At 36.2% G+C, this 22,884-nt stretch overlaps 1 protein-coding gene across 2 annotated transcripts; it reads left to right on the top strand.

The window, feature by feature from the left end:
• Nucleotides 1-71: 71 nt before the first annotated feature.
• On the top strand, nucleotides 72-21,086 carry syngr1a (synaptogyrin 1a). 2 transcript variants are annotated; one of them, XM_067381673.1, is made up of 4 exons: nucleotides 72-459; nucleotides 15,260-15,497; nucleotides 16,741-16,886; nucleotides 20,707-21,086. In XM_067381673.1, the coding sequence occupies exons 1-4, from the start codon at nucleotides 364-366 to the stop codon at nucleotides 20,896-20,898; spliced, it is 672 nt and encodes a 223-aa protein (XP_067237774.1). In that variant the 5' UTR covers nucleotides 72-363; the 3' UTR covers nucleotides 20,899-21,086. The 2 variants fall into 2 exon arrangements, with proteins under 2 accessions (XP_067237774.1, XP_067237775.1); XM_067381674.1 differs by lacking the exon at nucleotides 20,707-21,086 and adding an exon at nucleotides 19,286-20,696 and having other exon boundaries at nucleotides 82-459.
• Nucleotides 21,087-22,884: the final 1,798 nt, after the last annotated feature.

Here is a 22,884-nt window from a genome sequence, read left to right on the forward strand (position 1 = left end):
TCAAATGCATTTCTGTCACATAAACAGAGTACCTACTGAGCGTCTGGCGGGCACGTGGTCGGCAGCGCGCCTAAGTATCCTCGAGAGTGCGCATTTCAAGCTTGACAGCATAATGCGCGCTCTCGTGTTCCCCCGGATGCGTGTTTACTCAGTCTCCTCTCTCCACCCTTGAAATGAGAGAGGTACGGAGTGGAAGGACATCGTTTTACAAGAAAACGGGCAGCCAAGATCAAGACCGGTCGACAGACGAGAGTGAAGCACGAAGAGTCAAGGTGTAGTGCGGGGATAAATTGACTCGACATCAAGGTCAATTATCTCTCTCTTAAAAAACTTCAGACACGGGGAAATCACGAACCTCTGAGGATGGAGCAGGCATACGGGGCTGGCAAGGCTGGCGGCACCTTCGATCCGATCACGTTCTTTCAGCAGCCGCAGACTATTCTTCGAATAGTGTCATGGGTGAGAGTCATTCTACTAATTGCATAATTTAAGCGCGAGCCCGAGTGTCATGTGATGACGCGTTAACGCTTGTAAAGCTTTGCCGCCTAAATGCACATCTCGCGCTCTAATCTGCGCGCTCGCAAATCTTTCTTCAATTTAATTTTAATGTTATTTTTATCATTAAACAGCGTTCTGGGATACTTTATTCTGACTGGTCAATCGTGATATTTAGCATACAAATATTGCTGTTAACGACCATTGCTCAGGGCAACACTTTATGTATAACTATAATGGACCATTCATCTTGCACCTAATAGCTATTGTTCTGAAGCTCAATGTAAGATAGAGTCATTTAAATTTCATGAATTTATTTGTAAAAAGAGCAGACCTCAGCTATAGAGAATAACACTTGCTCGAGGCTCAGTATTCATAAATGAACAGTGGATTACTCTACCTGACAAAGTCTACTGCCCTGTTACCTTTACAGGAGAGATTTCTGTCTGTCTAAACTAACTGAACAATTTTTAACAGGTTGCTTCTCTGATCATTTATTTTCTTAATCATATCTGGACCTAATCAAGTGGTTTGTTTTAAGATATGACTCTTGCATGAATTAGCATTTGTGCACTATTTGCTGATAGAAAGGTTTTGTGGAGAGACACACATGGTGAGGGGGTGGTGGGAGATTATAAGAGGGTGGCTGATTTGGGGGAGGGGTGGGCAGGTGTCTGAAGTGGGGATTAAGCACCAACTATGCAATAGGTGGTATCATTCAAGAATTTAAATTATTTACATGTGAGAATCGATATATTGCCTTTTATAAGGAGTTTGTAAAATAAATGACCACTGCCTCAGGGTCCGTTGCTCTTGCAAAGCAGTGTTATTTTAGTACTATTTTATTTTTAATATTTTAGTATTAGTATTTTATACTGGTGTAGTATTTATTAATATTTTAAATTAGTTTTTTTTTTTTACTTTCAGCTTTTATTTTAGTTTTAGTGATATTGTTATGTGTTTTTTTTTATTTGTTTTTTATTTATCATTTAATTTTGCTATTTAAAGGGATAGTTCACCCAAAAATGAAAATTTGATGTTTATCTGCTTACCCCCAGCGCATCCAAGATGTAGGTGACTTTGTTTCTTCAGAAGAACACAAATGATAATTTTTGACTCCAACCGTTGATGTCTGTCAGTCGTATAATACGTGTCAATAGCAACTGCATCTATAAGAGTAAATAAAACATGCACGGATAAGTCCAAATTAAACCCTGCGGCTCGTGATGACACATTGATGTCCTAAGACACGAAACGATCGGTTTGTGTGAGAAACCGAACAGTATTTATATACTATTTTACCTCTAATACACCACTATGTCTGAACGCGCTCTGACAACGGAAGTAATGTCTTGCACTCATTGAAGTATAAGCGCGAGAGATCACTTCCGTCATCAGAACGCGTTTTTTGAACTCACTAACCGAGCGCTGAACTCAGTTGGACATAGTGGTGTTTTAGAGGTAAAAAATGATATAAATACTGTTTGTTTTCTTGCACAAACCGATCGTTTCGTGTCTTAGGACATCAATGTGCCGTCACGAGCCACAGGGTTTAATTTGGACTTATCCGTGCATGTTTTATTTACTCTTATAAATGGAGTTCCTATTGACACGTATTATACGGCTGACAGACGGCAACGGTTGGAGTTAAAAATCATCATTTGTGTTCTTCTGAAGAAACAAAGTCACCTACATCTTGGATGTGCTGGGGGTAAGCAGATAAACATCACATTTCATTTTTGGGTGAACTATCCCTTTAAAATATATTTATATTTAGCTTTAATTAATTGTTATTCTTTATTTCAGTTTTAGTCATTTTAGTAACTTAGTAATTCAAACTTATCATATTTTAATTAGTTGCCAACATATCTAATTTTCTTTAAGTCTTTTATGGGTTTTTTATCAATTATTTGCTTTTTTTTTCACCTTAATTAAAGTAATAACAAATTACTTTTTTTATATATTTAATGACAACAACACATAAATAGTACGGAGCCCCTAAAGGGACATGGTGAAGGAAAATATTATGAAATGGGAGGAAAAATAATTTTTCAATGCTTTTGCGTTCTCTTGCAAATATTTTGCGTTCCCCAGAGAAACTGCGTTCGCTCGCAAAAACTTTGTTTTATAAGTTTTCTTCCCATCTCATGTATCATCACTGTGTGCCTCTAGAGGCTCTGTAAAATAGAAATCAATCTCTAAAAAAAATTTAAATACATCAAAAAAAAAAGTTGTTTTGGGGATTTTAATAGGCAAATACTTAAGAATCTAAGGATGGATCATTATTACAGTGATTATTATGTTTCTAGCATGTTATATGTTTGGCAACGGTTCTTTTAACCCTTAAAGATGGAGCGTGTAGATTTTAATTTCTTAAACAACCATGTATTAAGATGTATCATGGCCAAATTCCAGGATGATAATGTCAAGATTCCCCAGGGTTAAAATTGTGAAAGAATGATTCAGAGAACATGAAGAATCATTTTCACACATGAATTGGCACTGACCTTAACCTCTGTAAGTTTTTGGGATGTGCTGGAGGAGACTTTACAGAGTGCTCACCTCTTGCATTGTCAATACAAGATCTTGGCCAAAAAATGATGCACCTTTTGATGGAAATAACATCACAACATTTATTTCCATTCAGAGGTGCATCATTTTTTGGTCAAGATCTTGTATTGACAATGCAAGAGGTGAGCACTCTGTAAAGTCTCCTCCAGCACATCCCAAAAACTTACACTGAGGTTAAGGTCAGTGCCAATTCATGAAATGAATTCATGAAAAGCTAATAAAAATAATAATAATCACCGTAATAATGATCCATCCATAGACTCTTAAGTATTTGCGTATTAACAGTGACTTTTTTTTTTTGGTCGGGCAGTGTATTAAATATTTAAATACTTCTGCTGTAATCATGATTGTTGGCTGTATTATATACACCTTTACGAGATATTATTGATCAGTGTGACTATGTAGTAACTTTTTATCTATCCTGAATGTTGGTAGTAGGTGTTCCTCTGTTTGTTTGAGTATCCAGAGTTCAACCAGTACTGTGAGTTTGAGATGGGATTTCCTGTTTTTCCAAGCAATGGAGGATAGAAAGAGTGTTCGGGCAAGCTGTATGCATACTATATGTACAGAAATGACACCCTTCACCTTTAAGTGGCAATGAACTGTTGATTTGTCTTCATGTTAGTGGGTGTGTGTGTGTGTGTGTGTGTGTGTGTGTGTGTGCAGTGCTGTATGGAAGCTTCAGGATGGATTGGAGGTGTGTTCATCTGATTCATTCTCTGATTGGCTGAGTGAATGCTGCTGCGTTGGCATGACAACAATCTGAGACCTCAGGCTGGATACTAACAGGCTCACTATGAGGAAAATGAAAATGGATAATCAGTAAAGGCATTAATGGGATTGCCTCTAGAATATTTATTTGAAACCTTTCGTTTATCCTGTGTCCGATAATAGTGTCTCTTCCCTGTTTCACTCCATCTGTGAAATGCAACATTAGCATGTCATGATTGAGATCTGGTAGACACCATGATGGATAGGCTTGAAGTCTTTCCCCATTTCTTGTTTGTAAACAGGGTCCCGCTTTAAAATTAATGATTTTTTGGATCGTTGATTTATGTAAGCAGTCTCTTTCACACAGGAAACTCCACTGACAAATATTTCACAAACAGAGTTTAAAAAAACATGGGCGTTGAAAAACCTCTAGGCAAGAATCAGGAGCAGTTCATTCATTTATTTTCCCAAGCTGCCACACTGTATTCAACTGTAAATGTGAAACAGAATTACCACATCATTTTCCAGCTCGTCTGTTGCAATTACTCTCTTTTTTTAAGGATATATATTATAATCAAAACCCTGCCTGCCCAGTCCTTTACAATGCACATGTGATGCTTTAAATATAGCACAGTCATTTTACTGTTGTCCGTTATGGGACTAATGGCACAGCTGAATACTGCTGCAGGGTGACACACTCTCCATTTCTCTCCATATGTCCACCTTTTTTCCTCCACCATCACAACGTCAAGGGGGAAAATACAGTTTGCAGAGCCTCTTTATCTCTGTAACATTATTATCATAGTTTGTGATTCATTTATTTCCTGACAGGATGATTTTTTTCTTGTCTGGTTGTGATATTCTGGCAATGGATCACTGGTAACTCATGCATTGTATCTCATATCTAATCCTCTATTTATACAATCGCTTGCACTCTTTTTGTGGATTCAGGTCCTTTTTTAAAATAAAAAAGCAAAGTAGATTCAGTGTGTTTAATGAATTAAAAAATGAACACAAGAAAAAAAAATTTATATGCATCAATATAATATTTAAAAATACATATAAATACTGTATATATACTGTAGGAGTGTTGATAATCGTGATATTTAAAAAGAAAGAAATATTGTTACTGTGGTAATTAGGTTGTCTTGTTTGCCGCTCATTCCTTCGAAATCATCCTATGGGGTTTTATAATAGGGTTTTCAATTTATGTGTAAAAAAAGCGAGGGATATATCGCAAAGGAATCAGCGGCAAATTAAGACTTCCGGGTTCTGACGTAAGTACCTTCACCATTCAATGGGTGCTTCTCATTTCTTATTTGTGCATCCTCCTTTCCTTCCCTCGCTTCCTTGTGGAAAGGGATGCCATTATCAGGTTGACATCCCAACGTACAGTAGGTGGCAGTATTGCACCTTAACGCTGGTTGCCTTCTTTCATAAAGCACAAAGAGACACAGTGCAAAGCTTCTACTGCCGCGTAAAAGCATGTCGTTGGATATGAAACTCTTCCCGCACTCTAAGGAAGTTAGCTCACCTTTGTGGAAGTTTTTTTTCTTTTTAATTCCGCGAAAAATAACTCGTTAATCAGCCCAGTCTGCAGGACTTGCCGATCAACACTGAGCGCAAAATGGGGCAAAACCACCAAACTGTACACCCATCTGCGCCTCGGTTATCTTGCAGATTTCGCCACTGTAGAGTAGAGTAAGTTGCAATTATTTTGTTAGTCCTGAAACAGGATATGTTATATTAATCTGTTAACTGCTGACGCATTTCTTACATTTACATCCCTCTGGACCTTTAGGCCAAAAGTGTGCTTATTTACATAAAAATGTAGGATTATTGTATGTTTACTTCAAATATCTTTAGAGAGCGGTATTTTTTTTTTTCTATTTTTACCCAAAATAGGTTGATGTGAGCATTATGGAATGCTAAACTCTCACGTGTAATTTATATTTCATTCATACTCAACACTGGAGGGTGCCCTCATGCAGAAAGTCCACAAGTTAGACTCATAGGAGTAATAAAACTTATGACATTCCAGGAAATCCCTAATATGGACAAAGGCATCCAGATATCGCTGCAGCTCAATAATATGTTTTATCTGTGTTCTTCAAGCCATCTCGGGTATTTTTTCTAAGGATAATGTATGTTTATAATACAATTCCAATTGACATACTGTATAGAATACCATATAATTTCATTCTGTGATAAGAAGCCACATCAGTTCACAGAAGGAAGTTATTTCAAACTGGGTACCATTAAAGTGTAATTGTTCCTTTTGTATGCAATGGTGTGATTCTTCCAATTAAGAAAAACACAAAATAAACAAAGTAATAATGAATTTGACTAATAGCATTATTTATTTTAAATTTTTACAAGATTTCTATAGATATAGTGATATATTATTGTGAATTCTTTTGAGAATCACATAGTGAGAAATTTGATATTGTGGCAGCCCTAATATACCAACATTTATTTTTAAGCATTTTAATATATAAAGATTGCCACATGTACTAAAATGAAGGTTTAGAGTGATGATGCAAACACATCATTGAGTGTTAAATTAGTTCAATTAAATGAACAGATTTAAGAATATATGTCAGAGTCAGGGATGTCTTAACAGGGGGAAAAGATTAGGACAAGCTTACAACCCCCACCACTCCCCCAACTACAATGGTGCCCCTGATCAGAGTTGATATAATATATAAGAATATATATGAGCATGTTTGCTATTGTAGTTTTTATCAGAAGCACTGTTAAAATATCTTTGACATGCAGTATATATTTTGCAAATGTACCAGAGTAGTTACCAGTGCAGTATAATTTAATTTTCCTGTTTATAGCACAGCAGACCTATTGCTTTACTGTACATATGAATGATGTTTATAAATATCCTAATCTTGTTTCTTCTGTCAGTGTTGCTGCATGGATGCATGATTTTCTGAATGCTGTGAAGCAGTGGTCAGGTTGATTGTGTGGGGGAGCGCTATAGATGTATAGGTGGTCTTCATCTGTAGTCTCATGACTCAGTCTCTCTCGTGATCTCTCTTTCCCTGCATAGTGAGCACAAGGTCAGGGAGATTAAAAGCGAGGGATTGGAGGGGGAGGGGACAGCGAGAGGCAAAGCTCGGCAGGCATGTAAGAGACTGAGAAAAAGAGAGAAAAATGATGTCTTTTTAGTGGTCAAGAAGACATCCTCACACCATCCAGAAGACATAGAATGGTTGCTCTTTTCCATGTAATTAATTACAATAAATGGAGGCAAGCTTCAAAAAGAATGCAAATGCACTAAAAACAATCATAAAAGTGGTCCATGTGACTTTTCCAAGTTTTACAAGATCATCTGAAGCTTTGTGTAATAAAAATAAGAAAATTTAAGTCTATATTTGCTGACTCGAGAATTGGATTAGTCTGAATTCATCAATGATTCATTCTGACTGAACTTTAGCAAATGATTCATTCAATAAAATGGTTCGTTCATGATGACAGAATTCTCTTTTTTCCTACTCGGTCTTAATTGATGTTAGAGCATCACTGATGAGCTGTAGATTAGTTTTACTTTATTACAGGTTTCCTATAACCTGTCGTTGTCTTGGCCACTATCTTACATTACACAACTGGCTTCAGGAACACCACTGTGGTTCATATAAAGAGCCCTGTTGAATAACCGGACCGCTCTATTTGACTGTATTTCTCCTCCTTTCAAAGTGTTGATTGATTTATTGTTGGATGAGCCGTGGTTGCTGGCTCAAAAATGGTACAAGCACAAAACAGCCCCAGCTGATATGTCTGGATGGTTGAAGAGCCATAAATTACATTGAGGACCAATGAAAACCAATAAAATATGATACATTGACCTTGTGGGAGGTGACATGTAACATTTAGGGTAGCACTTTATTAATTCGCTGTAGGAAATTGAGGCATTACTGCACTATTGTAATATCAATATGCAAAATGAAAAGGTTTGTGAAAATAATTTATATAGAATATGTACAAGAATGGGTTTGGAAGTTTATGCTTTAAAGAGACAAGAAAACCGCATTGTCACTATGTAAACAAGAACACAACTAAGACCAGAAACAAAACATCTGTTAACATTATTACTTAGTAATAAGTTTACAAATGTTCACTGTTAAAAAAAAATATTCATTATGTTAAAAAAAATTCAAATGGCTTGTTTCGCATTCACACGTGTGCCTAAAACATTCCAATCAGGTTGAAAAATGGAGCATGTAAAGCTCTGCTCCTGATGATCACAAGATCAGGATCCCGCGTGCTGCCTTTTACAATGCTTGCTTTCATGCACTCATTGGCCGTGGAGCCTTGTGATCCAGACAGCTAATTAAAAGCATGGAAAATACTTGACCAGTAGCTCCTTAAATTCACAGACTCGGAGAAAGAAATGTATTATAAAAAAGAAAAACTTTACGAACATCATATGGACAATCAGTCAGCAATGATACTGCTTTGTCATGATGCTGTCTTGTCGCATATGTAACTTTGACAATACTGCGGCTAACCTCACAATCACATTCATGTTCAAAATCATATTCGCATCCATTTAAATGCTTAGGTGGGCAAAACAACAATCTGAATTGGAAAACGAAATAAAGATAAATGTTCAAACCTGTAGGCCTTAACAAATTTTTTAAAGGTGCCATTGAACGTTTTTTTACAAGATGTAATATAAGTCTAAGGTGTCCCCTGAATGTGTCTGTGAAGTTTCAGCTCAAAATACCCCATAGATTTTTTTTAATAAATTTTTTTAACTGCCTATTTTGAGGCATAATTATATATGCACCGATTCATGTTGCGGCCCCTTTAAATCGCGCGCTCTCCACCCCCTCCAGAGCTCTTGACTCTATCACTGCATAAATAAAGTTCACACAGCTAATATAACCCTCAAAATGGATCTTTACAAAGTGTTCATCATGCAGCATGTCTAATCGCGTAAGTATGGTATTTATTTGGATGTTTATATTTGATTCTGAATGAGTTTGATAGTGCTCCGTGACTAAAGCTAACATTACACACTGTTGGAGAGATTTATAAAGAATGAAGTATGGCTGCACGATTATGACAAAAATCATAATTGTCGATTATTCCCTTGAAATTGTAATTGCGATTATTAATTACGATTATCACAATTTACATTGAATGATGTTTTGAATATCTTTATACCATGTTTGAAGCAATAATCATTTTTACTTGGTCTGCTTGATTTCAAATGGTAAATTTAACAGTAAGAAAATAAGAAAAAATTAACAAATTACTAATAGCACAAATAAATACAATAGATAGAAATTAAATAGACTGCTATCTTTTTTTCAGGTAGGTCTAGTGATCAGGTAAGAAACTGAATAAGTCAAGTCAAGTCAAGTCAAATTTATTTATATAGCGCTTTTACAATTGGTAATTGTTTCAAAGCAGCTTTACATATTAGAAGCACAGAAAAAAAGGGAAGTGGTTAAAACTGTACAAACAAGCGTGGTAATATGTAACATATACAAGATGGTGCTACATTAAGCCAATGTCGGCTGACTTCCAGGGGTGGAAAAAACCCCCTAGGAGAAAAACCCAGCGTGCTAGCACTGGGAAAAAAGTCCTAGGAGGGAAAAAACCCCTTGGAAGATATATATATGTAAATGTATATGGAGATCAAAATCTGAATTGTACATTTTTATTATAGAGATTAAAAATCGATTATATATAAATATATGCAAGCGGATACGGGGATCCTGGGCTACGTTGTAGTCAGGTCCAGACGCAGGTTCTCCATCTGACCTGGATACGGCCTGGATCCAGCACCCGGCAAACCTCAGGATAAGCAGAGAGACAGATATTAGCGTAGATGCCATTCTTGTTCTGATGTACAGGTATATCTAGTGTTATAGGAAATGTTCTCGGTTCCGGCCGACCTAATTATTGCAGCGTAACAATCCTTTAACGGATTTGAAAAATGTTAATGTATTGATAATGTGTTATGTGTATGCAAGAGCAAAGAGATGTGTTTTTAGTCTAGATTTAAACTGACAGAGTGTGTCTGCTTCCCGAACAATGCTAGGAAGATTGTTCCAGAGTTTAGGTGCTAAATAGGAAAATGATCTGCCGCCTTCAGTTGATTTTGATATTCTGGGTATTATCAACTGGCCTAAATTCTGAGATCGCAATAAACGTGAAGGACTATAATGCATTAAGAGCTCACTTAGGTACTGGGGAGCTAAACCATTTAGAGCTTTATAAGTAAGTAGCAAGATTTTAAAATCTATACGATGTTTAATAGGGAGCCAATGTAATGTTGACAGAACTGGGCTAATATGGTCATACTTTCTGGTTCTAGTAAGAACTCTAGCTGCCGCATTTTGAACCAACTGTAGTTTGTTTAAAAGCCGAGCAGAACAACCACCCAGTAGAGCGTTACAATAATCTAGTCTTGAGGTCATGAATGCATGAACCAACTGTTCCGCATTTGTCATTGAGAGCATATGTCGTAATTTAGATATATTTTTTAGATGGAAGAAGGCGGTTTTACAGATACTAGAAACATGACTTTCAAATGAAAGATTGGTATCAAAGAGCACACCCAGGTTCCTAACTGAGGACGAAGGTTTAATGGAGCACCCGTCAAGTGTTAGAGAGTATTCAAGGTTTTTTCGTGAGGAAGTTTTTGGTCCAAAGATTAGGAAATCAGTTTTTTCTGAATTTAATAATAAGAAATTTCTTGTCATCCAGTTTTTAATGTCAGCTATGCATTCTGTTAGTTTTGTGAATTTGTAGGTTTCGTCAGGGCGCGAGGAAATATAGAGCTGAGTATCGTCAGCGTAGCAGTGAAAACTAACACCATGCTTCCTAATTATCTCTCCTAAGGGCAGCATGTACAGAGTGAAAAGCAACGGTCCTAATACTGAGCCTTGTGGTACCCCATATTTAACCTGTGATCGATACGACATCTCTTCATTAACTACCACAGACTGATAACGGTCAGATAAGTATGATTTGAACCATAGTAGCCATAAAGAAACAAAGTAGTCAAATGTAAAATAACATTGGATAATCTTCATTGTAAAATTGAATACAGATAAATCAAATCACAGGCATTAATTAGTCAAGAGCAGTAAGTGATTTTTTCTTTGTCTTTTGTTGATTGATGAACATTAACAACATAGAGAGCGGCATGTTTATTCGGCTACTGTCCCTTTAAGATTTGACAGATACATTCTTCTTGTACGGTTTTATTTTGATAGAGCCATGGGCATTGTGACACTGTTTCTGAGTGCATTTGCATTTGAACATGAATCCGCGAAAAAGAGCTTATTTTGGCACTTGTATGTCAAAGGCGGCTTTATTATGTGTGAGCGCGAAATCTGCGGGAAATATAATTATGCGCAATCCCGCGCCGAAATTCAGACCCGGTCACACCAACACTAGAGGAGAGGGAGAACACGCAGCTGGTATCGGTGTATCGATACTGAAGAAAGGAGTATTGGTATCTTTTCTGATAAATATAAATATAATATATATATATATATATATATATATATATATATATATATATATATATAATATATTGACAGCACTAGGCTGTGTGCACGGCTTTTTGAAAATGGCGGGTCCTGGCGTTTCGCCTTTTTTCCCCTGGTGTTTCGTGTGCGTTTGACATATCAGCATACACCTACGTCACTGGTAGCTCCTTTTGTGCTGGGATAGACCTTTTACACTTTGAAGTAGTCGTGATTCGCCTCTCACAACGTGACATGCTCATAACACACCTCTTAAACTTGCAGAATAATCTAAGTGGATATTTTTCCTTGTCATGAACGATTACGAAATCGTGGCATCCGTAATCGTAATCGCGATTAGAAATTCAACTAATTGTGCAGCCCTAGAATGAAGTTGTGTTTATGCATTATACAGACTGCAAGTGTTTAAAAATGAAAATAGCGACAGCTCTTGTCTCCGTGAATACAGTAAGAAATTATGGTAACTTTAACCACATTTAACAGTACATTAGCAACATGCTAACAAAACATTTAGAAAGACAATTTACAAATATCACTAAAAATATCATGCTATCATGGATCATGTCAGTTATTATTGCTCCATCTGCCATTTTTCGCTGTTGTTCTTGCTTGCTTACCTAGTCTGATGATTCAGCTGTGCACAGATCCAGACGTTAATACTGGCTGCCCTTGTCTAATGCCTTGAACATGGGCTGGCATATGCAAATATTGGGGGCGTACATATTAATGATCCCGACTGTTACGTAACAGTCGTGTTATGTTGAGATTCGCCTGTTCTTCTGAGGTCTTTTTAAACAAATGAGATTTATATAAGAAGGAGGAAACAATGGTGTTTGATACTCACTGTATGTCATTTCCATGTACTGAACTCTTGTTATTCAACTATGTCGAGGTAAAATCAATTTTTTAATTTGATGGCACCTTTAATTTATTAAAAGAACCAAGTCATAAGAGTCATTCTTTCAGGAGTCAGACTGCATTGGTCAAGCTTCAAGTTTTTTCTTGCAAAAAAGAAACGGGCTCATGAGAGTCATATTTGTTTGTGAATTGGACTAAACTGGCTCATAGTGTCAATAGTTTGTGAATCAGGCTGCATATATTATGTTTTTCTATTCGTTCCGCTAGATAGAAAGACGTTTCTTGCCATTATTCTTTGGCATACATTGTCTTTTTATTGCATCACAGTCAATACAGACTGCGAACCTACTTTAACAACTCCATACATGTGTTTTTGTTTTTTGTTTTGTTTTTTACTGTGGTGTTCAGAAGATGCCTCACTTCTAAAATGTGATGCAGGACTGTTAGGCATTGAGAGTACTATACTATTATTTACGTTTGAGCCTTGTTATACCTAAAGTTAACCATAAGTCATCAGTGATGACATTAGATATCATGCTATCTTGATTATACAGTATGTGCTTGATGAGATCAAGATTAATGTTTAAATGAGCCACTTAAATCCTTTATCTTAGGAGATTCGGTGTTTATTTGATTTGATGTTTGATGCCAAGCCCCTTAACGTTAGTATAATGATAAAGCTGATTCTCGGGGTTAAATCATGGGCTTGTAGCTGACAATTAGGGAACAACTGTGGGACAGTTTGCTGGTAGCCAAGAGCATTTCAACTTAATTGCATGAGTGGAGTAATGAAGTGTCTCTCTCAAACTGTCACACATTCAGGCATATTGTACAGATGCACAGGCCAGCTGTTAAAACCCTGGCCTTTGCCAAAACTTGCCTCCATCCTCTTGACTATTCCTCTGGAGCCAAAATGAGAACATGGGCTCATCTGAATCTAAAAAGACACTTATTATTATGGATGTGTCAAATCTAGCCTAGCCTCCCTGTAGAAAACAAACCGAGTAGAAAGCAACAAAGTGAGATTAAAAACAGACGCACACATGATCAGTGATGTGTGTGGTGATAGATGGCATCTGCACACATTATTTTCAGCAAGGAGCAAAATTACTTCAGCACATAATTTTTCTCTGGTTGGCTGTGAGAAACAGTTTCATTTGGTCATAGAAAATGTTTGTTTGTTTACTAGAAAAGCTGAAATCAGCTCTGTAGTGGACATAACATTTCAACAACTTTAACTGGTCTTTTGACACTACGTTTAGCTCTGGGTTAATGTTCCTTTTTAACCCTAGTCTAAGACCTGAGTTATCAAGCCTGGCTACAGATTAAGGTTAAAATGCCTTTGCAGTGTAAAACAGTGTAAAACTCTACCCAAAAGTTTTTTTTTATTATTTAAATTATTAAATTACTGGTTCTTTGACATAACTCAAAGCAAAATATAAAGTTCTGATTGTGGATAGTTCACTTGCTTGTAAGTGCCTCAGACAAAACTTTGGGTGTCTTTGAAGTTACCATGAACAAAATTAACAATTTTTTTTTTTTCTTTAATGGAATATTGCTGTATTTATCATAAACGATCCATGCACATTGTTTTTTTGTTTGTTTTTAATTCATGTGCCCTTATATTCTTTAATCAAAATAACTTCCCCTTAAAGGGTTAGTTCACCCAAAAATGAAAATTCTTTCTAATTTCTAATTCATTAATTACTCACCCTCATGTCGTCCCACACCCGTAAGAGCTTTGTTCATCTTCAGAACACAAATTAAGATATTTTTGATAAAATCCGATGGCTCAGTGAGGCGTCCATTGACAGCAAGATAATTTACACTTTCAATGTCCAGAAAGCTACTAAAGACATATTTAAAACAGGTCATGTGACTACAGTGGTTCAACAATATCTAGTGATGGGTGATTTCAAAACACTGCTTCATGAAGCTACGAAGCTTTACGAATCTTTTGTTTTCAAATAAGTGGTTCGGAGTGTGTGTCAAACTGCCAAAGTCACGTGAAGCATTGAAATTTTGAAACTATAGTTTGAAACACTTGTGACGTAACAAAGCCTCGTTTACTGAAATCATGTCATTTTTGGAAGTTTTAACCACTGATTCGAAACAAAAGATTTGTAAAGCTTCGAAGCTTCATGAAGCGGTGTTTTGAATCCGTCCATTACTAGATTGTTGAATAAAGTCGTTATTTTGTTTTTTTTTTGGTGCATAAAAAGTATTCTCGTTGCTTCATAACATTATGTACATCACTGTAACATCATAACATCACTGCAGTCACATGAACTGTTTTAAATGTATTTAGTAGCTTTCTGGGCATTTGAGAGTGTTAATTATTTTGCTGGCAATGGAGGCTTCACTGAGCCATTGGATTTATCTTAATTTGTGTTCTGAAGATGAACAAAGGTATTTCGGGTGTGGAACGACATGAGGGTGAGTAATTAATGACTGAATTTTTGGGTGAACTAACCCTTTAATGGTGGAGCAACATCTTTTCCCTGATGATGTGTTTACTGGTGCTAGGCTGGGACAACCTGTCACTCACATGACACCACAGCAATAACAAACCACAACAATCCAATCAATTGCCGATGGACAAAATCAAGTCTCTACTTTTGTTCTTGTTTGAGAATCCGTTTCACTTGGATATACATCACAATAGGGAAGAAAAGACTACTGCAACTTCTGTTTCATGCCGACTTTACTAACAAAACTAAAACTAAACTGAGAAATTTTCCAAATCCAACAATTTGTTCCTCCTCAAAATCCCCTTTTTGTATTAAATTGATACATTGCATTTCACCTCTTGTCTAGCCTGTGTACTAATCTAGCTTACACTTTAAACTTGGCATTGTGTATACTGTTGGCTCTTATGATGAACTGCTTTTGTTCCTGATTTCTAAGTCTCTTTGTATAAAAGTGGCTTGTAAATATATCTAATAAAAGAACAGTGTGAAATTTCAAAACCTGAATACATAAGACTAATAATCACTAACCCAAGATAAAGTATGAACAATGCGAATATGTAGCAAAATAACCTAGGGTTATAAATGAAAGTATGACGTTTTTCTCATCACATTTTCCCTTCATGTTCTTCTCAGATCTTTTCAATCGTGATCTTTGGATGCATTGCTAACGAGGGCTATGTGAACCGTCCAGATGAGGTAGAGGAATATTGCATCTTTAACCGCAACCAGAATGCCTGTAACTATGCTGTTGGGATGGGATCCCTGGCCTTCCTCTGCTGTGCTGCATTTATGGCACTGGACGTCTACTTTCCTCAGATAAGCAGTGTCAAAGACCGCAAGAAGGCTGTGTTAGCTGATATTGGAGTTTCAGGTAAACTGCTGATAGGATGAAGTATTGCATGTCAATATTTTATATCACAAATCAGATACATTTACTGCAAGTCTCCTTCTGAATCTGCCTCACTCTTTTATTTACAAACCATACATTATATTTGATTCATTTGAACACTTTTACATGTGGCTCTAAGAAGGTTTTAATAATGATTCCCATATAAATTTGTTTCTAAGGTCTTCTTGGCTAAAAAAAAAGCACCCTTAGAGTCGAGAGCTGCGTCCCTAGAGCTTTGGCAGCTGACTTGTTGCCTCGCTGCCCTATCAGGCAATGACTTAGCAGGCGGTTTTGCACACAAAGGTCCCTCACACAGCTGATATGACAGACTTTCAACACAGCATAATGGTTTAAAGGGATAGTTCCCCCAAAAATGAAGATTTTGTCATCATTTACTCACCCTTAAGTTGTTCCAAACCTGCCTGAGTTTCTTTCCTCTGTTTAAAACAAAAAAAGATATTTTAAAGAATGTCGGTAACTAGACAGTTGACGGAACACATTGACTTCCACTGTATTTTTTTCTACTATGGAAGTCAATGGGTGCCATCAACTGTCTAGTTACTGACATTCTTTAAAATATCTTCTTTTGTGTTCAGAAGAAAGAAACTGAAATATCCCTTTAAGGATCTCCAACAAAATAGTGAGGGTTTTTGTGATAACAAGGCAAATATAATTTCTACAGTAGTAATTTCACGCTAGAAATGACATCAAAAATTGAAAAAGTTGCTCAAAAACATACATTTACACAAACTGAACACCAACCTCAACTTTCAGATGCCATCTTTATTTTTTTAGCTCAACTGTCACAGAATCAAAAGCACAGGATTGTGGGATATCATAGGCAGCGAAGGATACATCTATGCTGCCTTCAAAAATCAATCAGATGAAGGTATCTTGTTGCCTTCTACCTCTAGCTTTCGGATACAGCAGTGATCCGAACTTCCTCTAGCACAGCATTACTTTAAGACACTGCCCTCTGGTGGTAAAATGTAACTGCTTCTAGACTTACTGCAGTGTATGCTGGATGTGTGGTGCAATAGCACCATCTATGCCTGTAAATATAGATTCACTGTTTTGATCAGACTTTTTTTTTTTTTTTTTTTTAGATTTTGAATACAATATGCTACCAATCTTTTGCTGTTGTTGTTGTTGTTTTTCAATCAAAGGCATTTATTGTGCTGTTTTATTGATCTGAAAATTCTGAACCTTTTCCTTTTTTCCTCAGCCTTCTGGTCTTTCGTGTGGTTTGTGGGATTCTGTTTCATGGCCAATCAGTGGCAGGTGGCTAAGCCAGAGGATAACCCTCTCAAAGAGGGTGGAGATGCAGCCAGAGCAGCCATCACCTTCGCCTTCTTCTCCATATTTACATGGGTCTGTACTGAATCTTGTTTTTCTGTCATTTTCAAAATCAAATTTACCTGAATCATTTGATTTGCGAGATTCAATGTCTACGTTTTCTATTTTCTATTTTTATTGTATTATATTATAAATGATGGCTTGGTCCCTTTCTCTTCCCAGTGTCTTTTATTAGACCAGATTGCATTAATGATGCACCAGAGTTATTTATATATATATTATATACTATATTATAGTATTTATTAATATTGTGAATTAGCTTTTATTTTTATATTTTTAGTTTTGATTTAGTTTGTTTATTTGTATAGCACATTTAAAAGCAACACAAGTTGACCAAAGTGCTTTCCATCAAAACATCACATAAAAAAAGAATAAAAACTAAAGCAAAAAGAAAATAAGAACAAACATGACATTTACACTAAAAAAATACCTAATAATATATATATATATATATATATATATATATATATATATATATAAAATATTCCTAACTCAGGTATAATAATATATCTAATAACCTATGTATGTATAGATATATATATATATATATAAACCCGATTCCAAAAAAGTTGGGACACGTACTGTACAAATTGTGAATAAAAACAGAATGCAATGATGTGGAAGTTTCAAATTTCAATATTTTATTCAGAATACAACAGATGACATATCAAATGTTTAAACTGAAAAAAATTATTTTAAGGGAAAAATAAGTTGATCTTAAATTTCATGGTATCAACACATCTCAAAAAAGTTGGGACAAGGCCATGTTTACCACTGTGTGGCACCCCCTCTTCTTTTTATAACAGTCTGCAAACGTCTGGGGACTGAGGAGACAAGTTGCTCAAGTTTAGGAATAGGAATGTTGTCCCATTCTTGTCTAATACAGGCTTCTAGTTGCTCAACTGTCTTAGGTCTTCTTTGTCGCATCTTCCTCTTTATGATGCGCCAAATGTTTTCTATGGGAGAAAGATCTGGACTGCAGGCTGGCCATTTCAGTACCCGGATCCTTCTTCTACGCAGCCATGATGTTGTAATTGATGCAGTATGTGGTCTGGCATTGTCATGTTGGAAAATGCAAGGTCTTCCCTGAAAGAGACGACGTCTGGATGGGAGCATATGTTGTTCTAGAACTTGGATATACCTTTCAGCATTGATGGTGCCTTTCCAGATGTGTAAGCTGCCCATGCCACACGCACTCATGCAACCCCATACCATCAGAGATGCAGGCTTCTGAACTGAGCGCTGATAACAACTTGGGTTGTCCTTGTCCTCTTTAGTCCGGCTCCACTATTTTTCGCCGCAGCATTGGAGGAATTGGTGATCCTCTGGCCATCTTGACTTCTGAGAGACACTGCCACTCTTAGAGGTTCTTTATATACCCAATCATCTTGCCAATTGACCTAATAAGTTGCAAATTGGTCCTCCAGCTGTTCCTTATATGTACATTTAACTTTTCCGGCCTCTTATTGCTACCTGTCCCAACTTTTTTGGAATGTGTAGCTCTCATGTAATCCAAAATGAGCCAATATTTTGCATGACATTTCAAAATGTCTCACTTTCAACATTTGATATGTTATCTATATTCTATTGTGAATAAAATATAAGTTTATGAGATTTGCAAATTATTGCATTCCTTTTTTATTCACAATTTGTACAGTGTCCCAACTTTTTTGGAATCTGTTTTGTATTTAAATTTTAGTACTTCAGCATATTTCTTTTTAAGTTTTAGAAATGTATTCATTTATTTTTTATTTCAAGCACTGAAAATAATTTTCAATAGTTTTGGTTAACAATAACACAATAACAAAAATTCTGGACTCACTTGACCAAAATGCTCATTTTACAAATTTAATATATTATATTTGATATTTAAAACATATTTATATTTGTTTAAACTTAATTAATTAACTTTAAACTATTTAATTGATGGGACTTCCAATAAATGTAAAAATACTTTTCAAGTAAATTCTCATCAACTGAAAATGCGATCTCTTTCCTTCTAAATATCCCCAGACAACGTTTACATTAAATATGATATATTTGTGTTATCCAGTCAAAGTTATGTTACTATTTTTAGCATATTTTCTCTTTCAGCTGAAAATTTGTTAGATTGCATGCATGTCTTTCTTCTCAATGAATGACCTTTGAACATCAACCACTACACATGACCTGTGCTTCTGATCCACACGGCTTCATTCTCTAATAAACTTCCTGTAATTTCCAGAGAATTATTTACCCCAGTAATCTTTGCTTCACTCTTTGCATATATCCTTCTAACCTCTAATCTCTCAATGCACTTCTCTTACAGAAAACCACCCAGCTGCATCCATAAGATTAACCCAGTGTGGTTGAAATGTTTTTCCTGCCGTTTTTTTCTGTTGATCACTGGCTCTGGCCGATCTGTTTTTCTCTAGGGTGTTCTTACACTGCTGGCTCTGGAGCGCCTAAAGAAAGTCTCGTTTGAAGAGGAATACAACAAACTGTTCACCCCTCATACACCACCTCCATTTGTCTAACATTTACCACACACATTCTTACTTACTTGTTTACTATGCCATAGACATCAGCCACAAAAGCACCCTTCAAATCCTGCAGTTAACAATGAATGCCAAGGAAGATTTATTTTGTTTTTTGCCATATGAAGTGCCATATCAAGCCCTAAACTGCCTTGTATGAGAGCTTTAAATAACATGTTAACACATATCTGCCTGGAATTATGAAGTCATGAAAACGATTGAAGATTTCTTCATTTTATTATACTAATGGTACCTTGTCATTATACTGATTATATATTATGCTGATACTCTTCCATCCAAAAGTTTGGGGTCAGTGAGATTTTTTTAAATTCATTTATTTTGAGAAAAAATCTCTTTATAATAAACACCATCACATAAAAATGTATCATTTTTTCCACAAAAAATATTTAGCATATCAATGATTTCTGAAGGATCATGTGATACCGAAGACTGGACTAATGATGCAAAAACTTCAGCTTTGCATCACAGGAATGAATTACATTTTAAAATGTATTCAAATATAAAATAGAGCAATAACATTTCACAATATTACTGTTTTTACTGTATTTGTGAGTAAATAATTGCAGCCTTGGCAAGCAGAAAAGACTCCTTTCAAAAACATTAAATTTACCGACCCCTTGAAGGGTAGTTTATGTGCCATATAATCAATGTTTACTACACAAAATTATTATTTGTTTGTTTTTTAAATTGCAGTTACACTTTTAATTGACTAGGGGGCAGCAGTTTCACCTGAAACTGTTTTTTAATTTAAAGATACACAATTTAATAATAAAGATACACTGATACACTGTCTGAGAGCTACACTATAGCTTCTGTTGTTGCCATGGCATTTCGTGATCTTATTTTTGTTTACAACTGAGCTGCTGCTGTTGCTTAAAATCTATGATGTATATTTCTTATAATGTACTGAAAGATGTTGTTCGATTAAACTGTCTTAAGTTTGACTCTGGTTTTACATTTTGTTGTGGATTTGGGTTTTCCGTGTGTATTTAGTTAGTCACTCACTAGAACATTTCCTAGATTATTTTTGACTCTGTTAAACTTAAAGCTGACTAACCATCTTCATCTTGTATCTTAATCAAACTAATTTTGCTTTTCTTTCTCTTTCTCTTTCGCTTTCCCCCCTCCCTCTCTGTCCCATCCTGTCATTCTCATTAACTCTTCAATTAAACCTTACTTGGCTTCCTTAACGGATGCCTTTTCATTCACTTTCCTTTCCTGTTGCTGTAAATTCCATTGCTAATCCCTCTGATCCCACCCTCTAAACCTCTCCTTCCGGCATCTTCATTTTCCTAAAGGCTGGTCAAGCTTTCCTTGGATTCCAGAAGTACAAATTAGGCGCAAGCTCATCTCTCTTCTCTCAGGACTATACTGATCCCAGCCAGGATCCCGCAGGAGCTCCCACTGCAGGCACGGAGTACACTGGATACAACCCCGACATGGAGGCTAATTATGACGGCTCTGGTGGATACCAGAACCAAGACTACTAAGGTCAAGTATAAGGATGTACACAACAGCCTTAACAAGCTAGGCTGATGGGGTTGGTTAAATGGGGAAACAAAATATGGGGTGAAAAGGACAAACATGAACTTTGGGCACTTGGGGTAGAATATGGGGGACCAAAGCTGACTGACAGGAATTCAGGGGTTTGTTTGGTGCTATAATAACCCCTTGTGGAATTTATAGTGGGGTCAGGTGTTTCGAACATTGAAAGGGTGTTTCATTGAGTCTATAAAATATATTTTGCAGCTTGGGGACTGTGGCACGAGATCTCTTTTTTTTTTTTTTTTTTTGTGCCACCTGGAGTTCTTGCCTTCAGTTTTGGGGTTATGGGTTTGGGGACGATTGGTCAGCAGATGTGTCCATCCTGAGCAAACCCTACAAAGTGTCCATTATATAGGCTAATACAGAACTTCACTTTGGTTTATTACACTTAATTCAGAGAACTAAACTATCTGATGGAAGTTTGTCTCTAAGAAACTAGCTTAGTATTGGTCATATGCGTGACAAAATCTGACCAAACTAAATGTTTCTAAAGACTGCAGTGTCTTTCTGTGTAGGTGACTCAATAGAACATTACATTAACCCTTACCCTGCCTCTAGAACACAACTATTGATAGCTTTCTGCTGCCATTTTGTCAGTGTCCAAGGGTCTTAAATGATCTCTTTTAACAACATCAGGTCTAGAAATAAATAATTCTCTGCATTGTTCATATAGGACAGACAAAGAGAAAGAAAAAAAGAATAATATGATGTAATACAGAGAGTGAAAGTAATAGAGTGAATATACTGAAAGTGCAAGGTTTTTTAAAAAGTTGTACGGCTGTGATTTAGATTATTTAAGATCTGTTTCTTTACAGAAGGGCAACGTGTACAGTGGCCTCAAACAGTATTTGGACACTTAAATGTAGCTGTCACATTGCACTAAAAATACCAAAGCAAGTGTCATTTATTTTTAAAGAAACACAAACACACTTTTCAATCAACGCATGTCACACAAAGAAATCTGTTAGTTTTTAAGTTCTAAAACTATATAGACATTATACGCCAGAAAAACAAGCACGAAGTGATACCATTTTGAAGTATCTCTGTATATTTGTATGACATCCCTGTTGAAGAGTAATTAGCTAGTGAAGTGGATTTACATATTGAGAGTTTAAAAAGGTATCATGAGCATTGTAATGTTTGAAGCTGGGAAGATTTCAAAATAAGTGGTTTCATTCATAAATCTGTAAGATCTTACCTTCATGCTGTGGAAATACAAACCAGAAGACCGAACACAATGAGCGCTGCGCTGAAAAGCTACATAAGGTCGTATAGCCTATAGGTTACTGTAAGGTGTGGTCACATTTTGTGGGCAAAAAAGGTCCAGTGAATATTCTAAACAGTGTAGCGATGTATGAAGCACATCTTACACATGAGCCACTTTCAAAACAAGCAACTTTCTTTATAGGGAACAAGGCACATTAGCGTGACTAACTTGAATTTGAAAGCGAAATCTACACGGGGAAACTTTGGGCCTCTCATGAAATTTCACATGTGGATTCCTATTGACTGGATTTCGTCTGCTAAAATTTGCCAAACTTGTGATGAACACCTGTGCTAGGATACCTAGTTGAGGTGAAAATACCACTAGAAATCACATTGGGGTCAGTTCATGCATATTAAAGTGTGATTTAAGAATCCACATATGTGTTAGGGCCACTGTACATGTCATTGTCAACATGTTTACATTTGTATGACGGTGATCTAGACATTAATGTCATTTAATCACAAATGTAAACATATGTTGTGCAACACTAAAATTCATGAGATTTTGAAACACATTATTGAAAGGGAAAATGGCCAAACTAGCAGAGCATCAAAAATAACAAATTAGTGCTAATGACTTACAAACAAATCCAGCCAGTACATCACAGTTATGCTAAACGAAGAACAGATTGATAGACTAGTATACATCTTTAGGGCGAATGTTC

Source organism: Chanodichthys erythropterus, chromosome 3 (assembly GCF_024489055.1).
Source record: "Chanodichthys erythropterus isolate Z2021 chromosome 3, ASM2448905v1, whole genome shotgun sequence".
Taxonomy (NCBI): domain Eukaryota; kingdom Metazoa; phylum Chordata; class Actinopteri; order Cypriniformes; family Xenocyprididae; genus Chanodichthys; species Chanodichthys erythropterus.

Coding starts and splice junctions, on each gene's coding strand:
- syngr1a (XM_067381673.1), top strand. CDS start 364: ATGGAGCAGGCATACGGGGCTGGCAAGGCTGGCGGCACCTTCGATCCG. Junction 15,498..16,740: donor AGCTGATATTGGAGTTTCAG/GTAAACTGCTGA, acceptor TTTTTTCCTCAG/CCTTCTGGTCTTTCGTGTGG. Junction 16,887..20,706: donor TCTTCTCCATATTTACATGG/GTCTGTACTGAA, acceptor ATTTTCCTAAAG/GCTGGTCAAGCTTTCCTTGG.